An 18,109-nucleotide genomic window follows, 5' to 3' on the forward strand; every position below is an offset into this window, starting at 1 on the left:
TGTTGTTCTTCTCTGGACTATTTCCAGTTTTTCCACATAATGGGAAATGACTGCCTACGAAGAAGTATTGTGGAAAGGGATGTAGGGATTATAGTGGACCACCAGCTAAATATGAGTGTAATAGTGTTGCAGTAAAGTGACCATCTGGAATGTGCTAGCAAGAGTGTTAGAAGTAAGATATGAGATGTAATTGTTCCTCTGCACTGATTAGGCCTCAGATGGAGTATTGTGTTCAGTTCTGGATGTTACATTTCAGGAAGAGGTGGACAAATTGGAAACAGTCCAGAGAAAAGCAATAAAAGCTTATGATGCTATATATTTTTTTTTGTTAGACTCTAAGGTGCCACAGGACTACTTGTTGACTTCATAAAGGATTTTTTTGGATTGAGAAACAAAAATAATGATTTTATATATTTGATAATGAAAGCTGAGTATTTTTAAGTGTGGGATTATTCTTTCTACTCAAATTACATAATTTGAAAAATTTAGTGTCTATAGGTCCTCTAAGTTGTTCTGTAAATGCCTTCAAACTCCAGGATATAGAGAATCTATTTCTTGGAGATAGCAGTGCATTCTGAATTTGGTGCTGCATCCTAAAATGCAAGAGCTTGCATTATCATTATCATTATCATTATATATATATAGTAACCCAATGTCTGTGACTCTGTAGTGCTGAAAAGCTGGCTGTTCCCTCTGGGCAGCGCTGTTGCCTCCTGCCGTGGCGCTCGGCTGACTTCTGCTCCACTCTGCTGGGCCGCCGCGGGGGAGCGAGTGGCGCAAGCAGCCGTTTGGGCGCCGCGGTCCCCATGCAGCACCCCTGTGCTGCATGGGGAGCGTGGGGCCCAAACGGCCACTTATGCCGCTTGCTCCCCCACGGAGGCCTGGCTGAGCGGTGCAGAAGTCAGCCGAGCGCCATGGCGTGAGGCGAAGGGGGGTGGGGCAGTGACATGTGGCGTGAGAGCGGCTCCAGGCCCTGCCCCCTTTGCCTCCTGTAGTGGCGCTCGGCTGACTTCTGCGTTGCTCAGCCAGGCTGCCGCGCGGTAGCAACTGGCACAAGCGACTGTTTGGGCTCCACAGTCCCCCGAGTGAGAGGCAGGAGGGGGAGGAGACGAGAAAGAGAGAGACGGAGAAAGAGGCAGGAGGTGGAGGAGAGCTGAGAGAGGGGGGGGGGAAGGCAGAAGGAGGAGGAGAGAGAGAGAAAGAGACATGGAGCAAGAGACTGGAGGCTCAGGAGAGAAGATCAACGTGGAGGAGAGACCTGAAAATCTTGTCTTATGACGGGCTAATTGGCTAGTATAACAATAGTATTGTAGTTTTCTGCATTTATGATCTTCAGAAGTTTGATAGGCACCCTATAGATTATATATTTTTGAAGATATACAGACGCCCCCACCCCCAGAGCTATGTAAAGCCAAAGTGATTGAAAATTGAAGTCGTGTTCATTTATTAGCCCCACAATTTTTGTATGGTTTTATTTCCATGCCTTTTTCAGTAAATTAAGCAAAAGGAGTGAATGGGGCAGACTGAGGTTTATGGACTATCGTCTTTTACTGTACATTCTTAAAGAGCTGAACAAATGTTATTTGTCAGGGTACTTCTGTGAAGCAGTATTATCCCGATTGTATAGGTGGGAAACAGAAGAATAGAGGTGAAGTAACTTTTCTAATGACCTTACAGTGGCTGTTGTAAAGGCAGGCCTACTTGTCTTCTCTCCCAAGATGAGGAGAGAGTCCTTAATCTCATCATGGTTTCATGCAGATGCACGTGGCATGATTGCAATAAAAGTGTTGTAATGCTGATGTATGGGGCATTAGGAGACCTGCCAACATGCCAACACCGGTAAACAACTTATTCCTCATGTGGTGTGATGCAATGCAGTGTGGGATAGCAACAGGAAGATTTCCAAGTCAGTGTGAAACACAGATACATCCTCATAAACCTTTTTCTGTGCTAATTCATTCTGGAATGAACATAATCCACTTTCAAAGTGAATTACCCAATTTGCAATAATTGGTTATTTAATAAGAGATAATTGTGTTGTATCTACCCTGGGCATTTTAATTCAAAAACAAAAGTTAGTGTGAAAAATTTTGTGCAGACAATCCCTCTGAGTCAGGATTCTGTTCTTGGCCCCTACTCTTAGTTGATTGTGAGACCACCATGGCACTCTTATGAATATCATGAGTTTTATGGTCTAACAGGAAATATTTCTTTTTAAATGGGAATAGGTCACTTTCCAGAAATATATCAATAAATTCTTCTCATCACTGACAAGTTCTGAAGAACAAGCATTTTTTTTGTATTTTTGTTTTACCCATCTGCTGATTGAATGGGCTTACTTTGCATTCTGAGCAATTGAGGAGATTGAAATTTGGTAACACCTCTTTCAAACAAACTAGTGATGACAAAATTAAACCCTTCCTCATAGAATCATAGGACTGGAAGGGACCTCGAGAGGTCATCGAGTCCAGCCCCCCGCCCTCAAGGCAGGACCAAGCTCCGTCTACACCATCCCTGACAGATGTCTATCTAACCTGTTCTTAAATATCTCCAGAGAGGGAGATTCCACCACCTCCCTTGGCAATTTATTCCAATATTTGACCACCCTGACAGTTAGGAATTTTTTCCTAATGTCCAATCTAAACCTCCCCTGCTGCACTTTAAGCCCATTACTCCTTGTCCTGTCCTCAGAAACCAAGAGGAACAAATTTTCTCCTTCCTCCTTGTGACACCCTTTTAGATATTTGAAAACCGCTATCATGTCCCCCCTTAATCTTCTTTTTTCCAAACTAAACAAGCCCAGTTCATGAAGCCTGGCTTCATAGGTCATGTTCTCTAGACCTTTAATCATTCTTGTCGCTCTTCTCTGTACCCTTTCCAATTTCTCCACATCTTTCTTGAAATGTGGCGCCCAGAACTGGACACAGTACTCCAGCTGAGGCCTAACTAGTGCAGAGTAGAGCGGCAGAATGACTTCACGAGTTTTGCTTACAACACACCTGTTGATACAACCTAGAATCATATTTGCTTTTTTTGCAACAGCATCACACTGTTGACTCATATTCAACTTGTGGTCCACTATGACCCCTAGATCCCTTTCCGCCATGCTCCTTCCTAGACAGTCGCTTCCCATCTTGTATGTATGGAACTGATTGTTCCTTCCTAAGTGGAGCACTTTGCATTTCTCTTTATTAAACCTCATCCTGTTTACCTCTGACCATTTCTCTAACTTGCTAAGGTCATTTTGAATTATGTCCCTATCCTCCAAAGAAGTTGCAACCCCATCCAGTTTGGTATCATCTGCAAACTTAATAAGCGTACTCTCTATCCCAATATCTTCATCATTGATGAAGATATTGAACAGTACGGGTCCCAAAACAGACCCTTGCGGAACTCCACTTGTTATCCCTTTCCAGCAGGATTTAGCACCGTTAACAACAACTCTCTGACTACGGTTATCCAGCCAATTATGCACCCACCTTATCGTGGCCCTATCTAAGTTATATTTGCCTACTTTATCAATAAGAATATCATGCGAGACCGTATCAAATGCCTTACTAAAGTCTAGGTATATGACATCCACCGCTTCTCCCTTATCCAAAAGGCTCGTTATCCTATCAAAGAAAGCTATCAGATTAGTTTGGCATGACTTGTTCTTCACAAACCCATGCTGGCTATTCCCTATCACTTGATTACCTTCCAAGTGTTTGCATATGATTTCCTTAATTACCTGCTCCATTATCTTCCCTGGGACAGACGTTAAACTGACCGGTCTGTAGTTTCCTGGGTTGTTCTTATTCCCCTTTTTATAGATGGGCACAATATTTGCCCTTTTCCAGTCTTCTGGAATCTCCCCTGTCTGCCATGATTTTTCAAAGATCATAGCTAAAGGCTCAGATACCTCCTCTATGAGCTCCTTGAGTATCCTGGGATGCATTTCATCAGGACCTGGTGACTTGCTGACATCTAACTTTCCTAAGTGATTTTTAACTTGTTCTTTGTGTATCCTATCTTCTAAACTTACCCTCTCTCTGCTTGTATTCACTACGTTAGGCACACCTCCAGACTTCTCGGTGAAGACCGAAACAAAGAAGTCATTGAGCATCTCCGCCATTTCCAAGTTTCCTGTTACTGCTTCTCCCTCCTCACTAACCAGTGGGCCTACCCTGTCCTTGGTCTTCCTCTTGCTTTTAATGTATTTATAAAAGGTCTTCTTGTTTCCCTTTATGCCTGTAGCTAGTTTGATCTCATTTTGTGCCTTTGCCTTTCTAATCTTGCCCCTGCATTCCCGTGTTGCTTGCCTATATTCATCCTTTGTTATTTGTTCTAGTTTCCATTTTTTATAGGACTCCTTTTTTATTTTGAGATCATGCAAGATCTCCTTGTTAAGCCAAGCTGGTCTTTTGCCATATTTTCTATCTTTCCTACACAGCAGAATTGTTTGCTTTGGGGCCCTTAACAACGTCCCTTTGAAATACTTCCAACTCTCCTCAGTTGTTTTTCCCTTCAGTCTTGCTTCCCACGGGACCTTACCTACAAGTTCTCTGAGCTTATCAAAATCTGCCTTCCTGAAATCCATTACCTCAATTGTGCTGGTCTCCCTTCTACCTTTCCTTAAGATCATGAACTCTATTATTTCGTGATCACTGTCCCCTATACTGTCTTCCACTTTCAAGTTCTCAACTAGTTCCTCCCTATTTGATAAAACCAAATCCAGAACAGCTTTTCCTCTCGTAGCTTTTTCAACCTTCTGAAACAGAAAGTTGTCTCCAATGCAGTCCAGAAACTTATTGGATAGCCTGTGTGTTAGTTTCCCAACATATGTCTGGATAGTTGAAGTCCCCCATCACCACCAAATCTTGGGCTTTGGATAGTTTTGTTAATTGTTTAAAAAAGGCCTCATCCACCTCTTCCACAAGGCTAGGTGGCCTGTAGTAGACTCCTAGCATGATATCACCCTCATTTTTTACCCCTTTTAGCTTAACCCAGAGACTCTCTACACAGCTATCTCCTACGTTCATCTCCACTTCAGTCCAAGTATGTACATTTTTAATATACAAGGCAACCCCTCCTCCCTTTTTTTTCCCTGTCTGTCCTTCCTGAGCAAGCCGTACTCTTCCATACCAACATTCCAATCATGCGTCCCATCCCACCAGGTTTCTGTAATACCAATGATATCATAGTTGTATTTATTTGTTAGCAATTCTAGTTCATTACAGGCATGTCTCAATAAAACTGAAGAGTTTTATTTGGTTAAGGAAGTGTGGAATTGTTTTGAGATATGTCAGAAGAACCATAGTTCTCTGAAACTACTGAGATGAAGACTCTCTAAACAATTAAAGAACTCCACTGTGGTTTTGAGGCAATTGACCTGTGATGGGGCAGATCTGGGCAATAAGAAAAGAAGATATTAAAGGACCTTCAAAAAATTGAAATGGAGAAAGTGAAGTTTAGTACAGTGTTAGAGTATTTCTGTTTTTCTTACAAGGTTTTTAATTTTTCTCCCAAAACTAAAACAAGATTTTTGTGTTGTTCTCTTTTTCCAGTATCTGGCATGAATGGGAAATTTATAACAACACATTTGTTGGCATGTGGATGAGAGAAGGGGATTCATGTGAAACCAAGAACAGAGAGACAAAGGTACAGTAATTAATCATTCTGATGCAGTTCACATAGCTGGCATGTTTGTACCAATTGAATCTCTTACAACCATTAATATATGATAGGGCTTGAAAACTTGGATGGAGCTTTTCAAATTGAGATATCTTCCTGCCTGAAGGTATGACGGACTGGGTCGAGTCTGGGCACAGCTGAGGGCATCCGCTCAGGGCGAATTGCTCAAATTCGGGGCTCCTTACAGCCCCCAGACTAGTGACCTTCCCAAACAGGCCACAAACCAGTCCCACAGAGCGCTTCAGCCTGCCTGAAGCCTCATGAGCAAAACCCCTCCGACATCCCAGCAATATCCGTGCCCCAGATGGCCCGGGCCTCATACACCGGTGGGAGGGTCTTAGAACTCAATCCCACCTACTCCGAACAAGTTCTGTCTGGTTCCAAGAAACCAGCCACAGATCCCTGGTCAATTTACCCTCTGGATCCTACCCACAAATCACGCTGAGCCAATCCTTTAGCATCTAACATCTAAAGGTTTATTACTACAATAAAGAAAAGCATGAGAGTAAGATTGTTAAAGGATAGTACATTACATGCATCGAATCTCCCAGCTCTCGATGCAGTCTCTAGCAGAGATGTTACAGCTGCTGGCTTGAAAGTTCTTGTTGCGCATCTTAGGATTAGGATGGGTCCACAGTTCTTTCCGGCTCTTCGATCCCTGCATTGCTGCCTCTGGGATAAATTGCTGAGGTGAGTACCAAGATGGAGTCAGCCACATGGCATCTTTATACATCCTTCCTGCTCTCTTCTTGGCTGCAGCAGGTCACCTGGCCAGCGGCCTATCACTGTGTTCCCTGCTGTTAGCCCTTATGTGTCGGTCACCATTCCCGAGGTGTGTCCTTGGCCCCTTGAGTGCTATTGTCCCACAGGGCCTTGCTAATTAGCATGTCCATAGGCCAGGCTCTGCCCAATGCTCAACCACATTCAGAGAGACTTCCAGTCTCCATACAGGTTACAGATTCCTAACTACACGCATAGACATTATACAGATATATGAAGAGCAGATACAGAATCAGAAGAAAGTAAGCTTTTGTTTGTCCCCTCACATGGCCCCCTTTATACCACTTTTGGGGCAAACACCTCCCCCCCCCCATGGGTGCAGCAGTGACCCGGCTGCTCCCCCCTCAATCTAATAACGTGACAGAAGGGTTCATTGTTTAGGACGTGATGTAGAAGAATGCAAGATGAATTATGGAATAACAGTTAGGAACAGAGGGTAAAACCAGGATAAAAGGCTGATGATGATGTTTTCACACACACCAGTTAAAGATTTTAACTCTTTCTTTTTGTTCATGCAAAATAGGATGTTGTGTTATTGCCTTTACCATTAGTGACAAATATTCTGTAACTTCTGCAATGTGTCACTGCTACATAAGAGGAAGAGAAACAGGAATTACTTGTAGGACTGGAGTTGCCAGCAATACTAGATGACACATATATAGGTGTAAAGGGAGAGAGAACTAGATAGTTAAAAAGTATTTTGAAAGGGTCAGTCCTAGGACTATAATCCTATTCAACTTATCCATAAATGATCTGGAGAAAGGGATAAACAGTGAGGTTGCAAAGTTTGGAGACTATACTAAACTGCTCAAGATGGTTGAGACCAAAGCAGACTGTGAAGAACTTCAAAAAGATCCCACAAAAAACTAAATGATTGGGCAACAAAATGGCAAATGAAATTTAATGTGGATAAATGTAAAGTAATGCACATTGGAAAAAATAACCCCATCTATACATATAATATGATGGGGGCTAATTTAGCTACAACTAAACAGGAAAGAGATCTTGGCGTCATCATGGATAGTTCTCTGAAGATGTCCACGCAGTGTGCAGCGGCAGTCAAAAAAGCAAACAGGATGTTAGGAATCATTTAAAAAGGGATAGAGAATAAGACAGAGAATAACCTATTGTCTCTATATAAAACCATGGTACACCCACATCTTGAATACTGAGTACAGATGTGGTCTTCTCATCTCAAAAAAGATATACTGGCATTAGAAAAAGTTCAGAAAAGGGCAACTAAAATTATTAGGGGTTTGGAACGGGTCCCATATGAAGAGAGATTAAAAGGACTTGGACTTTTCATCTTAGAAAAAAGGAGACTAAGGGGGGATATGATAGAGGTATATAAAGTCATGAGGGGTGTGGAGAAAGTGAATAAGGAAAAGTTATTTACTTGTTCCCATAATATAAGAACTAGGGGCCACCAAATGAAATTAATGGGCACCAGGTTTAAAACAAATAAAAGGAAGTTCTTCATCACACTGCGCACAGTGAGCCTGTGGAACTCCTTACTTGAGGAGATTGTGAAGGCTAGGACTATAACAGGGTTTAAAAAAGAGCTAGATAAATTCATGGAGGTTAAGTCCATTACTGACTATTAGCCAGGATGGGTAAGGAATGGTGTTCCTAGCCTCTGTTTCTCAGAGGGTGGAGATGGATGGCAGGAGAGAGATCGCTTGATCATTACGTGTTCGGTTCACTCCCTCTGAGACACCTGGCATTGGCCACTGTCGGCAGACAGGATACTGGGCTGGATGGACCTTTGGTCTGACCCAGTATGGCCGTTCTTATGAAACCCAGTGGCAGAGAAACTTGCATGAGAAAAGTAGAGGGCCAAGTAACATAAAGCATGTGCAGGTGAGAGAGGAGTAGAACAGATGTGGGAGGTGAAATGAAGAGTGAATACAGACAGTATAATTAGCTTTTGTCAAAAAGTCAAATATATTAAAAACAGTTAATACATGACTTGTACATGTGAATAGTTGTAACTGTAAGGGATTTTATATGATTGTGAACAGGAGGGAGGTGTCCACAAGATTTTCTAAAGATATGGGCCATACTATGAAAAATCTGAGAACTTTTGCTTTGGACTTCTTCTCCCCTTGCTAAAAGAATGTTTGCACTTCTCTAGGTCCTTACATTTGAAGATGTTAAGGAGCTTTACCGAATTGAGTCTAACATTCCTCTGTGACCTACAACATTACATGTGACATTATGCAATGCACAGTCAACATGTGGAACTCCTTGCCATAGGTTGTTGTGAAAACCAGGGCTTTAACACGGTTCAAAAAAGAAATAGATAAATTAATGGAGGTTAGGTCCCTCAGTGGTTATTGTCCAGGATGGGCAGGGTGTCCCTAGCCTCTGCTTGTCAGGGACTGGGAATGGACAACAGGGGATGAATCACTTGATGATTACCTGTTCTGTTCATTCCCTCTGGGGCACTTGGCATTGGCCTGTTGGAAAACAAAATACTGGGCTAGATGGACCTTTGGTCTGACTCAGAATGATCGTTTTTATTTTCTAAGACAATAGCTATTGCTTTTGATTGTATGTGGAAGAACTTATATACTATGTTGCTGGCAGCTGTGTAAAGCCCTAATGATAGATGGGTTCATCAATGAGAAAGTGATGAAGGGAGTGATGTGACTTGGCCAAGTCACAAGAAGAATCCTATTGGAGAGCCATAAATAGAATCAAGTTTTCTGACCTTTTCCAATGCACTGTTGTTACCTGCTCAAAATTCTGTCATTCACAAACTCTAGGGGCACCCACCTTTACCAGTTTCTAGGGCTCAGGTATAACCCTCTGAGTATAGGCACCCACTCCTTATCCATATTTAGGGCTCAGACATAACCTTACGCTCTGTGAGTTTGTGGGGGTCTTTTGTTAGCGAAAGAGCTTTACACAGTAATATCCTACTTATCCTCTATTTATTAACAATCACCAAACCAACATGCTAAATATGCACCAAATCACACTAAACATGCACTGCTCACCACTCCTAATAAGGCAGGCAAACTTGTATTGATTGCTAGTCAGGGTCAGGTCCCTCTGGGGGACTCCAATTTCTACAGCCTCATTGGCACAGGATTGAGGTCTGGCTCCTCTGATCTTGGAGCTGTGCCCTGGAGTTGGCTCCCAAAGAACTTCCTTTTGGACTCCAGTTTATATAGTGACACTGGAGTCCTGCTTAGTTATACCTTAACCAATTATTGTACTATACTTTTGCTAACCAATCCTACCATATTGTAACATAATTCCCTAATCAATTGTGTTTCACCACATTAATTGATTGACACACAGCGAAATTAATTATGCAGCAGCCAGAACAATTAAAACCAAAAAAACCCAAACACCACCCAGCAACCAGACAGACAAACAATATAACAATAATAGAACAATAAAGGAATGAGGATTTCACAACCCCAACTGTTGATAAGTAGTTTCTTGCCAGATGAAATACTATCAAACTAAGTTTTCTTTAAAAGCATCTAATTTAACGTATGTCTCTTGGAATTTGTAGTGAAGGGTACATGGGTGGAAACACTTCCCATTGGGTAAAGAACACATTTGTTCCATGCTTTAAAATAATTTGAAAAAGACTTAACTAGTGGCTTTGAGTCTATAGAAACTAAGCCACTCCACACTGGACAGGGAAAGATGGAAGGAAATAGTGAGGGAGACATCGGACATCAAAGGGCGCTGAGATGATGATGATTGATGATGTGATGTGACCTCTTTCTTCTGCACTTGGTAAAATGATGGCCATACCGAGAGCCTACTGACTACAGTACTTGCTGCGTCTGTGGTGCATGGTGCGAGGGAAGTTAGTGACATATGTTGGTTCTGTGCAACATGACACTAGTGACTGTATTGTGTGTTTAATCATTTTCCCCTCATCCTTCTTTTTCTGCTCTTCAGGTTCTTCTTATTTGTGGAAAAAACAATAAATTGGCTCACGTGTCTGAGCCGAGTACTTGTGTTTACTCTCTAACATTTGAGACTCCTCTTGTTTGCCATCCTCATTCACTTTTAGGTAGGTAGGATAAAAAGGTCTGTGCGTATGTGAGAGGTATGTGGCATCTTACCCAACCCTTCAAGTTTCGATTTCTGGTTTGTTAGTTTGTATCACTGTGTCAGTGAAAAGTGAATGTGATATTTACGTTTATTGTAAGCATTTCTAAAGTGTCCATTGCTGTAATAATTTGGCACTCTGCTTGCAAACCCCCACACTCAACTCCATGGCATTTCTTTGTACAAGTGTAATGGGATCACTTTCGAACACTCCATCCAGTTAATTCTAAAATTTCAGGCATTGTTTTAGGCATCAGTTATCATGCCCCTATTTAAACTTGGGGAAGAGCAGAAAACCAGAGGGGGGGAGAATGGTGAATAAAAGAACCCCTGACATCTCTTTAGCCACAGCCTCTAGCATGTCTGTAGTTATCTGCAGATCACAGAGCTAGTTCATGGTTTCGAGGAACACTTTACCCATGTTCATATCAGCTTATCCTCCCAATGGTGTAACACTTTGCCAAGCTGCATGATGTCTCTTCTATATAGAAATTCATGTAGAAAGGGAAACGGTGGGAACTGAGAGACACACCCCTGCTGGAATGCTAGAGGAAAATGGGGGACCCTCGTGGAAGAAGAGGAGAAAAGAGCACACAGGAAACCTTGGTTGGGGATGGAGATTTGGGGATCCGGAAATAGGGGAGGGAGAATTGGTGGCCACAGGACCCTTGGTGGGGGAAGTTTGAGGGTTCCAGGGAAGATGGGGAATAAGAGTACTCATGGCCCCTGGCTTGATGGGCAGAATGACGGACTCCCAATAGTCTCTAGCATGGAAGATGTGGAATGGGTGGCACATAAGAACTCATGGTGGGGGGAGGGTTGATTGGAGGACCCTGGTACTGGGAATGGAGTTTGGAGGAAAGAGGGTAATAGGGTGTACGCTGAGCTGCTGATATGGGGAGATAAAAAGGGGTCCTGGTATGAGAAGAGAAGGGAATGGAGGGGCCCACAAACCATCGCAGGGAAGAAATTGGGGTGAATTGCAAGGATTCCCTGAAAAAGAAGGCAATGGGATGGAAGGCATACAGACAGCTTGTGGGGGAGGGAATGGAGGAATGCAAAGACCCGCTTTGTGTGTGATAAGTTCAGCCTACACAATCTACAAACAACACTTCAGTAAATTTTAGGGCTGTCAGGTATTTCAAATTAATAGTGATTAATCACACAATTGTGCTATTAAATCATCTAAATTGCAGCAAAGGAGGTTTAGGTTAGACAGTAGGAAAAACTTCTTAATTATCAGAGTAGTTAAGCATTGGGATAAATTGCCTAGGAAGGTGGTGGCATCTCCATGATTGGAAATATTTAAGAGCAAGGTAGACAGACTCCTGTCAGGGATGGTCTAGGATGGTGCTTGGTCCTACCATGAGTGCAGAGGACTGGCCTCGATGATCTCTTGAGGTCCCTTCCAATCCTATTAATCTATTATTCTTTTAATAGAATGCCATTTATGTAAATATTTTTTTATTATTTTACATTTTCAAATATATTTATTGAATTATAATACAGAATACAAAGTGTACAGCACCCACTTTATACTTATTTTTATTACAAAAATTTACATTTAAAAAAACAAAAGAAATAGTATTTCTTCTTCGAGTGGTTGCTCATGTCCATTCGAACGAGGTGGTGGGCGTACCGCGTGCACGGTTCCTGGAGCTCTTTTTCCCCAGCAGTACCCGTTGGGCTGGCAGGTCGCCTCCTGTAGTGGCGCCTCCTATAGCGGAGCATAAGTACCCCTGCCGGCCCTCCCCCTCCTCAGTTCATTCTTACTGCCCATGATGGTTGTTGGAGCTTGCTGTCTTCCAAATCCCAGCTAGAGTCGTTTGTTTGCCCGTTGGCAGTGTCTTATTGTTTGTTTGAGTAGTTGTAGTTGTTAGACACTTAGTTAGATAGTTCTTATCTCTTTCTCCCCTTCCCTCTGCTGGGGGACGGAGATGCCAGGCCTACAAGGCTTTAAATCTTGTGCATCCTGTGCTAAACCGATGCCTAAGGGTGACCCCCACGACCCTTGTCTTAAGTGTCTGGGAGAGTGCCACCTTACAGACTCGTGTAAGATTTGCTGAGGGTTCAAGCCCTGTACCAAGCGGGAAAGGGATTCCCACTTAAAACTGATATTAATGGAATCAGTGCTTCATCCGGCACTGTCTAGGGACGCCTCGGTTCGCAGTGCGCCGGCTTCGGTGCAGGAGCCGCATCCAGGCTCCTCCCATTCCAGGGTGCTGAAATTGTAGGCAGCAATGCACCGTTCGCAGTCCCTGGCTCCGAAGAGGGTGAAGGACTCCAGGGGGAGATCACCCGGCCGTAAGGCCCATGAGGACCGGCACCGGCGTTCCTCGGGACCGGACTCTCTGGGCACCAGTCATAGGGGTGCGCAGGGGAAGAGGACTGGCCCGCACCAGGTATGGAGCCCGGGCCCGATTCTGACACAACGCCCCTTGACGCTGGAGATATTCGAGGCAGCTCACGATCTTATCGAGCTGACAGCCTTGCCTCCGTCACCCCCCCGTCGGGGGGATTGTTGTCATCGACACCAGGGGTGACAGGGGCACCAGTAGCTTCTATTTCACCGGGAGCCTGGTTGGCACTGGTATGGCAGGGGCACAGACATCTTTGCTGGCATCATCTGTGGCCGCCCAACTTGCGCCGGCACCGATGGAGGTGATTAGGGCGCTGGGGGTCCCCGCCCTACAGCAGCGTGGGGGGCGCCACTTCCAATACCTGGGTCGACTTGGGCTCTCACTCTGGCACCCGTGGGGGCACTGGCACAGGCTTCAACACAGGCTCCTGTACCAAAACCTGCACCGATGGCATTGGTATCGCTAGTCCCTGTCGGGGCACCAGCGATGGCAACCGCGGCACCTGCGATGACGACCCAGGCGCCGGCAATGACGACCTCGGCACTGGCACCACTGCAGTTGCTGCCACCGCAGGTCCGTCCCCACGCGGGGAAACCAGACTCCATGGTCAGATACAGGCCTCGGTTTGTTTCAGGGCAATCTTCAGAGTCTGAGGCAGAGTCCTTGCACTCTGCAAGCTTGTCCCAGGTCTCATCTTGGTACCGTTCCCGTTCTCGGCACCGGACGGTACTGCAGGATTTCCAACAAATGTGGCCCCCACAGGCTCAGCAACTCTGGCCTTTTTGAAAGCCCTGGGCCTACCATCAGTGGCAGAGCCCAATGCCACCCTCACGTACGGCTAGTGTCTCTCGGAGAAGGAGCACTCCTTCGGCCTCGCTGTCCAGGGCCCCTCCATCCTCCAGGGGTGCCAGTCCGCAGAGGCAGGGCGAGTTAGGGGACGTGCATCCACTGGCTCCCCTACAATCCGCAGGGCCGCAGCAGCCAGCACACACGCTAGGGATGGTAGAAGTCCCGGCACTAGTTCGGGAATCCTCTTTGTTGTCATCCCCCGACGAGGCCTTGGAGGACCCAGCCCCAACTATGCCCGCAGTGGATGCCAGGTCCTATCAAGAGCTGCTACTTAGGCTGGCAGCTAACCTGGGGGTGCCGGTTGAGCTGGTGACTGAGGAATCCGACCCTGTGGTTGATATCCTCACTGAGAATGCCCCTGCCAAGTTAGCCCTGCCACTCAATCAGGCTATGGCTAAAATCACAAACACCCTGTGGCAGACCCCGGCATCCATAACCCCTACTCTCAAGGGGGTCGAGAGGAGGGACTACATCCCTCAGTAGGAACATGAACACCTCTATTCTCACCTGGTCCCAGGTTCGCTGGTGGTCCAAGCGGCAGCGCAGAAGGAAAGGCAGGGCAGCCGGGACCAACACTCAAGGTCAGGGAGCCTAAACGCATGGACTTGTTAGGGCACAAGGTCTATGCGACTGGTGGTGTTCAAATTGCACATTGCCAATCAGCAGGCGAGGCTCAGTTGCTATGCCTGTAACACCTGGCAGGCGATGAATAAGTTCCGCGACAGGCTGCCTCAGGATGCTAGGCTGGAATGCGTGGCTCTGACTACGGAGGGTAGGACCATAGCCCGTACAGCCCTGCAAGCCTCCCTCGATGCGGTGGACTCGGCGGCTAGGAACATGGCGTCTGATATGGTCATGCGTCGTGGTGCCTGGTTCCAGGTGTCGGGGATCCCAGCAGACATGCAGTCCACAATTCAGGACTTGCCCTTTGATGGAAAGGCCCAGTTTTCAGAGAACACGGACACCAGGCTGCATAGTCTAAAGAATACAAGGTCAACGCTGAGGTCGGTCGGTATTCACACTCCGGTGCCCCAGCAGAAGCAGCTCCTGAATAGGCAGTAGTTCCAGGCCTTGCAGTCGGACTACTGGAGGCCCCAATGGGGGTTTCGGTAGTGCAGCAGGCACCGCTGCGGGCCGTAATAGACACTGCCGGCCACGCACAGACGTGGGTAGGGGCCCTGGTCAGCCCCCTTCCCAACAGCCTAAGCAGCCATTTTGAAGGGGTGCCCGAGGGCCGAGTACCAGTTTCCACTATCTTCCCGTCCTTTGGAGACCGTTTATCCCATTTTGCCCAGGTGGGTGCTCGGTGTGGTAAGGATGGGGTATTCCATCCCCTTTTTGAGTTCTTCTCCTTCCCTCCCCACACCCCGGTCCCTCCTCAGGGACCCATCTCACGAGGCCCTCCTGCGTCAGGAGGTCCTCTCACTCCTACAGAAAGGAACGGTGGAAAGGGTCCCTTCCCACCTAGAGGGCAAGGGGTTTTACTCCCGGTATTTTATCATCCCCAAACCAAAAGGGGGGCTTCAGCCTATCCTGGACCTCAGGGGCATCAAGAAAGAGATAAGAAAGGGAAAGTTCAGGATGGTGACCCTAGCCTCCATTATTCCAGATTTAGAATTGGGAGATTGGTACGCGGCCCTCGATTTGAAGGACGCTTACTTTCATGTGGTAATACGGCCAAGCCACAGGAGGTTCCTTCGTTTTGTTGTGTCCCACCGCCACTTCCAGTTCACTGTCCTTCCCTTTGGGCTTTCCACGGCACCCAGAGTCTTTACCAAGTGTGTGGCGGTGGCATGCCTCTGGAGACATGGAGTCCAAGTCTTTCCATACCTGGATGACTGGCTCATCCGTAGGCAGTCCAGAGACCAGGTGGTGGCACATATAAGGCTTACAAGGGCCCTCTTCAGAAAGCTCGAACTCATGATAAATGAGGAAAAGTCAAAGTTGAGCCCTTCTCAGGACACAAAGTTCATGCGGGCCTACCTGGATGCCAGGAAGAGGCGGGCTTACCTCCCCGAAGCCAGGTTCCAGGTTATAGTGACCATGGTGTGCGACCTGACGCTGTCCCCTCTCACGATGGCACAGTATTTGGTGTTTTCAGAGGACAGGGTCAGACTACACCCTCACCCGGCGTTCCTCCCCAAGATGGTGTCGGTTTTCCATATGTCTCAGGACATTTATTTACACATTTTCTTACCAAAGCCACACCGCTCCCCTAAGTAGCAGGCATTACATACGCTTGATGCAAAAAGGCACTAGCCTTTTATATGGACAGAATGAAGCCGTTTTGTAAATCATCACAGTTGTTTATTGCTTATGCAGACAGAATGAAGGGGCGGCCGCAATCGGCCCAAAGGTTGTCTGTGTGGATCTCCTTGTGTATTCGAGAGTGTTATGACCTAGTGCATAGGGAACTGCCTCAGTTTAAGGCACACTCCACTAGGGCGCATGCGTCCTCTGTGGCCTTTGGGGCACAAGTTCCAATACTTGAAATTTGTAGAGCGGTCACATGGTCCTCCGTTCACACGTTTACAGTGCATTATGCACTCACCCAACAGGCCAGGGATGATGCCGCTTTGGGCTCTGCTGTTCTTGGTACAGTCCTGTAAAGAAAACAGAACAAAAGGGTTTGTCGTGGTATGTAGTTCTGTATATATTTCACCTGCATTTCTCATTTGGTCTTGTTCTTATGTGGAATAAAGTTATGGTTGGTGTTCCACGTTGGGGGGTGGGTGGGTGTGGGTGTGGGTGTGTGTGTGTGTGTGTGTGTGTGTGTCTTGCTAGACATGTCTCCGACCCCCACCTGCGTTGGTTTCAGCTTGGGAGTCACCTCGTTCGAATGGACATGAGCAACCACTCGAAGAAGAAAAGATGGTTACTTACCTGTAACTGTTGTTCTTTGAGATGTGTTGCTCATGTCCATTAGATTCCCCCCCACCTCCTCTATGTCGGAGTCTTCGGCAAGAAGGAACTGAGGAGGGGGAAGGCCGGCAGGGGAACTTATACTCTGCTATAGTGGCACCACTCAAGGGGGCAACCTGCTAGCCTGACGGGTACCGCTGGGGAAAAAACGCTCCGGGAACCGTGCATGTGGCACGCACACCACTTCGTTCAAATGGACATGAGCAACACATCTCGAAGAACAACAGTTACAGGTAAGTAACCATGTTTTTTCAGTTCACCTACTGCAAGTATTATAGTGCAGTTTCTTTTCCATGAAAGTTTAACTTACAAATGTAGAATTATGTATAAAAAAACCCCTGCTTTCAACAAGAAAGTAGTGCAAAATATTAGAGACTACAAGTCCTCTCAGTCCTACTTGTTCAGCTTGTCACTTAAATATGAGTTACAATCTGCAGAAGATAATGCTGCCTGCTTTTTGTTTACAATGTCCCCTGAAAGTGAGAGTGGGCATTTTCATGGAATTGTTGTAGCCGGCATCACAAAGTATTTATGTGCCAGCTGTGGTAAATATTTATATGTCCCTTCATGCTTCAACTACCATTTCAGAGAACATGTATCCATGCTGATCACGGGTTCTGCTCGATTATAGTCCAAAGGTAAGTATACCAACACATGTTCATTGTCATCATCTGAGTCAGATGTCACCCAGTAAAAGATGGATTTTCTTTTTGGTGGTTGTGAGGGGTTCGGGGTGCGATCACCCCCTCCCAGCGGGGGAGGGGAGCTCGGTGGACCCCTGCATCCTCTTTCCGTCTATCTCATGCCCCGGACCCCCGCTCGGGAGCCTGGGCAATCGGGTGCGATCACCCCCTCCCCGGCAGGAAGGGGGGATCAGCGAACCCACCAAGTGTCACCCGTCCCTTCAGGGTGGGGGCCCGAGCCCCCCAGTCCAAGCTCGCTCCCACTCGGGGTCCTAGTTCTATGACGGGTCTATGTTAAAGTTGTCCAGAGCTGTATGCTCCTTCGGGGGAGGGAGGGGGACCTGGTCCCACCCTCTCTCCGGGTCCCAGCCCGGGGCCTTAAGCCTCAGGGCTTGCTTGCACCCGACGCAGTAGACGGGGGTAACTCCGGCTGTAATCCGTCTACCCACGGCCGCCACCAGCGTTCCGCCCCGGGCTCCTTCCTCCGTTCCTGGGTTCTACCGGATCATGGCTCCGGTCTCCGCCACCTACCCTGGTTCAGCAGTTCAGGTCCTGGGTCGTCCGGGCGAGGTCTCAGGGGTTCGCTCCCTTGGCTGGGTCCGCTCCCGGCTCGGCTGCTCCCTCCAGGCCCGGCGGGGCGGAGGCTGGTCGCCGTCGGAGCAGGGGCTGACTGACCGCCAGCCGTGGTGACCATCCCAGGGATCCCGGGGCCGAGGCCGGGCCAACTGCCGGCCTCGGTGTTGCTCGGGGTCCGGGACCTCT

The 18,109-nt window shown here is 46.7% G+C and overlaps 1 protein-coding gene across 5 annotated transcripts in view; it reads left to right on the forward strand.

Annotated features, from left to right (window-relative positions):
• GNPTG (N-acetylglucosamine-1-phosphate transferase subunit gamma) overlaps positions 1 to 18,109 on the forward strand; it is a 53,338-nt gene that overhangs the window by 12,371 nt on the left and 22,858 nt on the right. For all 5 annotated transcript variants that reach the window (XM_075899992.1, XM_075899995.1, XM_075899994.1 and 2 more), the window contains 2 exons: positions 5,547 to 5,640; positions 10,381 to 10,495. In XM_075899992.1, coding sequence (XP_075756107.1) covers positions 5,547 to 5,640; positions 10,381 to 10,495 — 209 coding nt within the window. The remainder of the gene's footprint in view (positions 1 to 5,546; positions 5,641 to 10,380; positions 10,496 to 18,109) is intronic.

This window comes from Pelodiscus sinensis, chromosome 16, assembly GCF_049634645.1.
Source record: "Pelodiscus sinensis isolate JC-2024 chromosome 16, ASM4963464v1, whole genome shotgun sequence".
Lineage (NCBI taxonomy): Eukaryota > Metazoa > Chordata > Testudines > Trionychidae > Pelodiscus > Pelodiscus sinensis.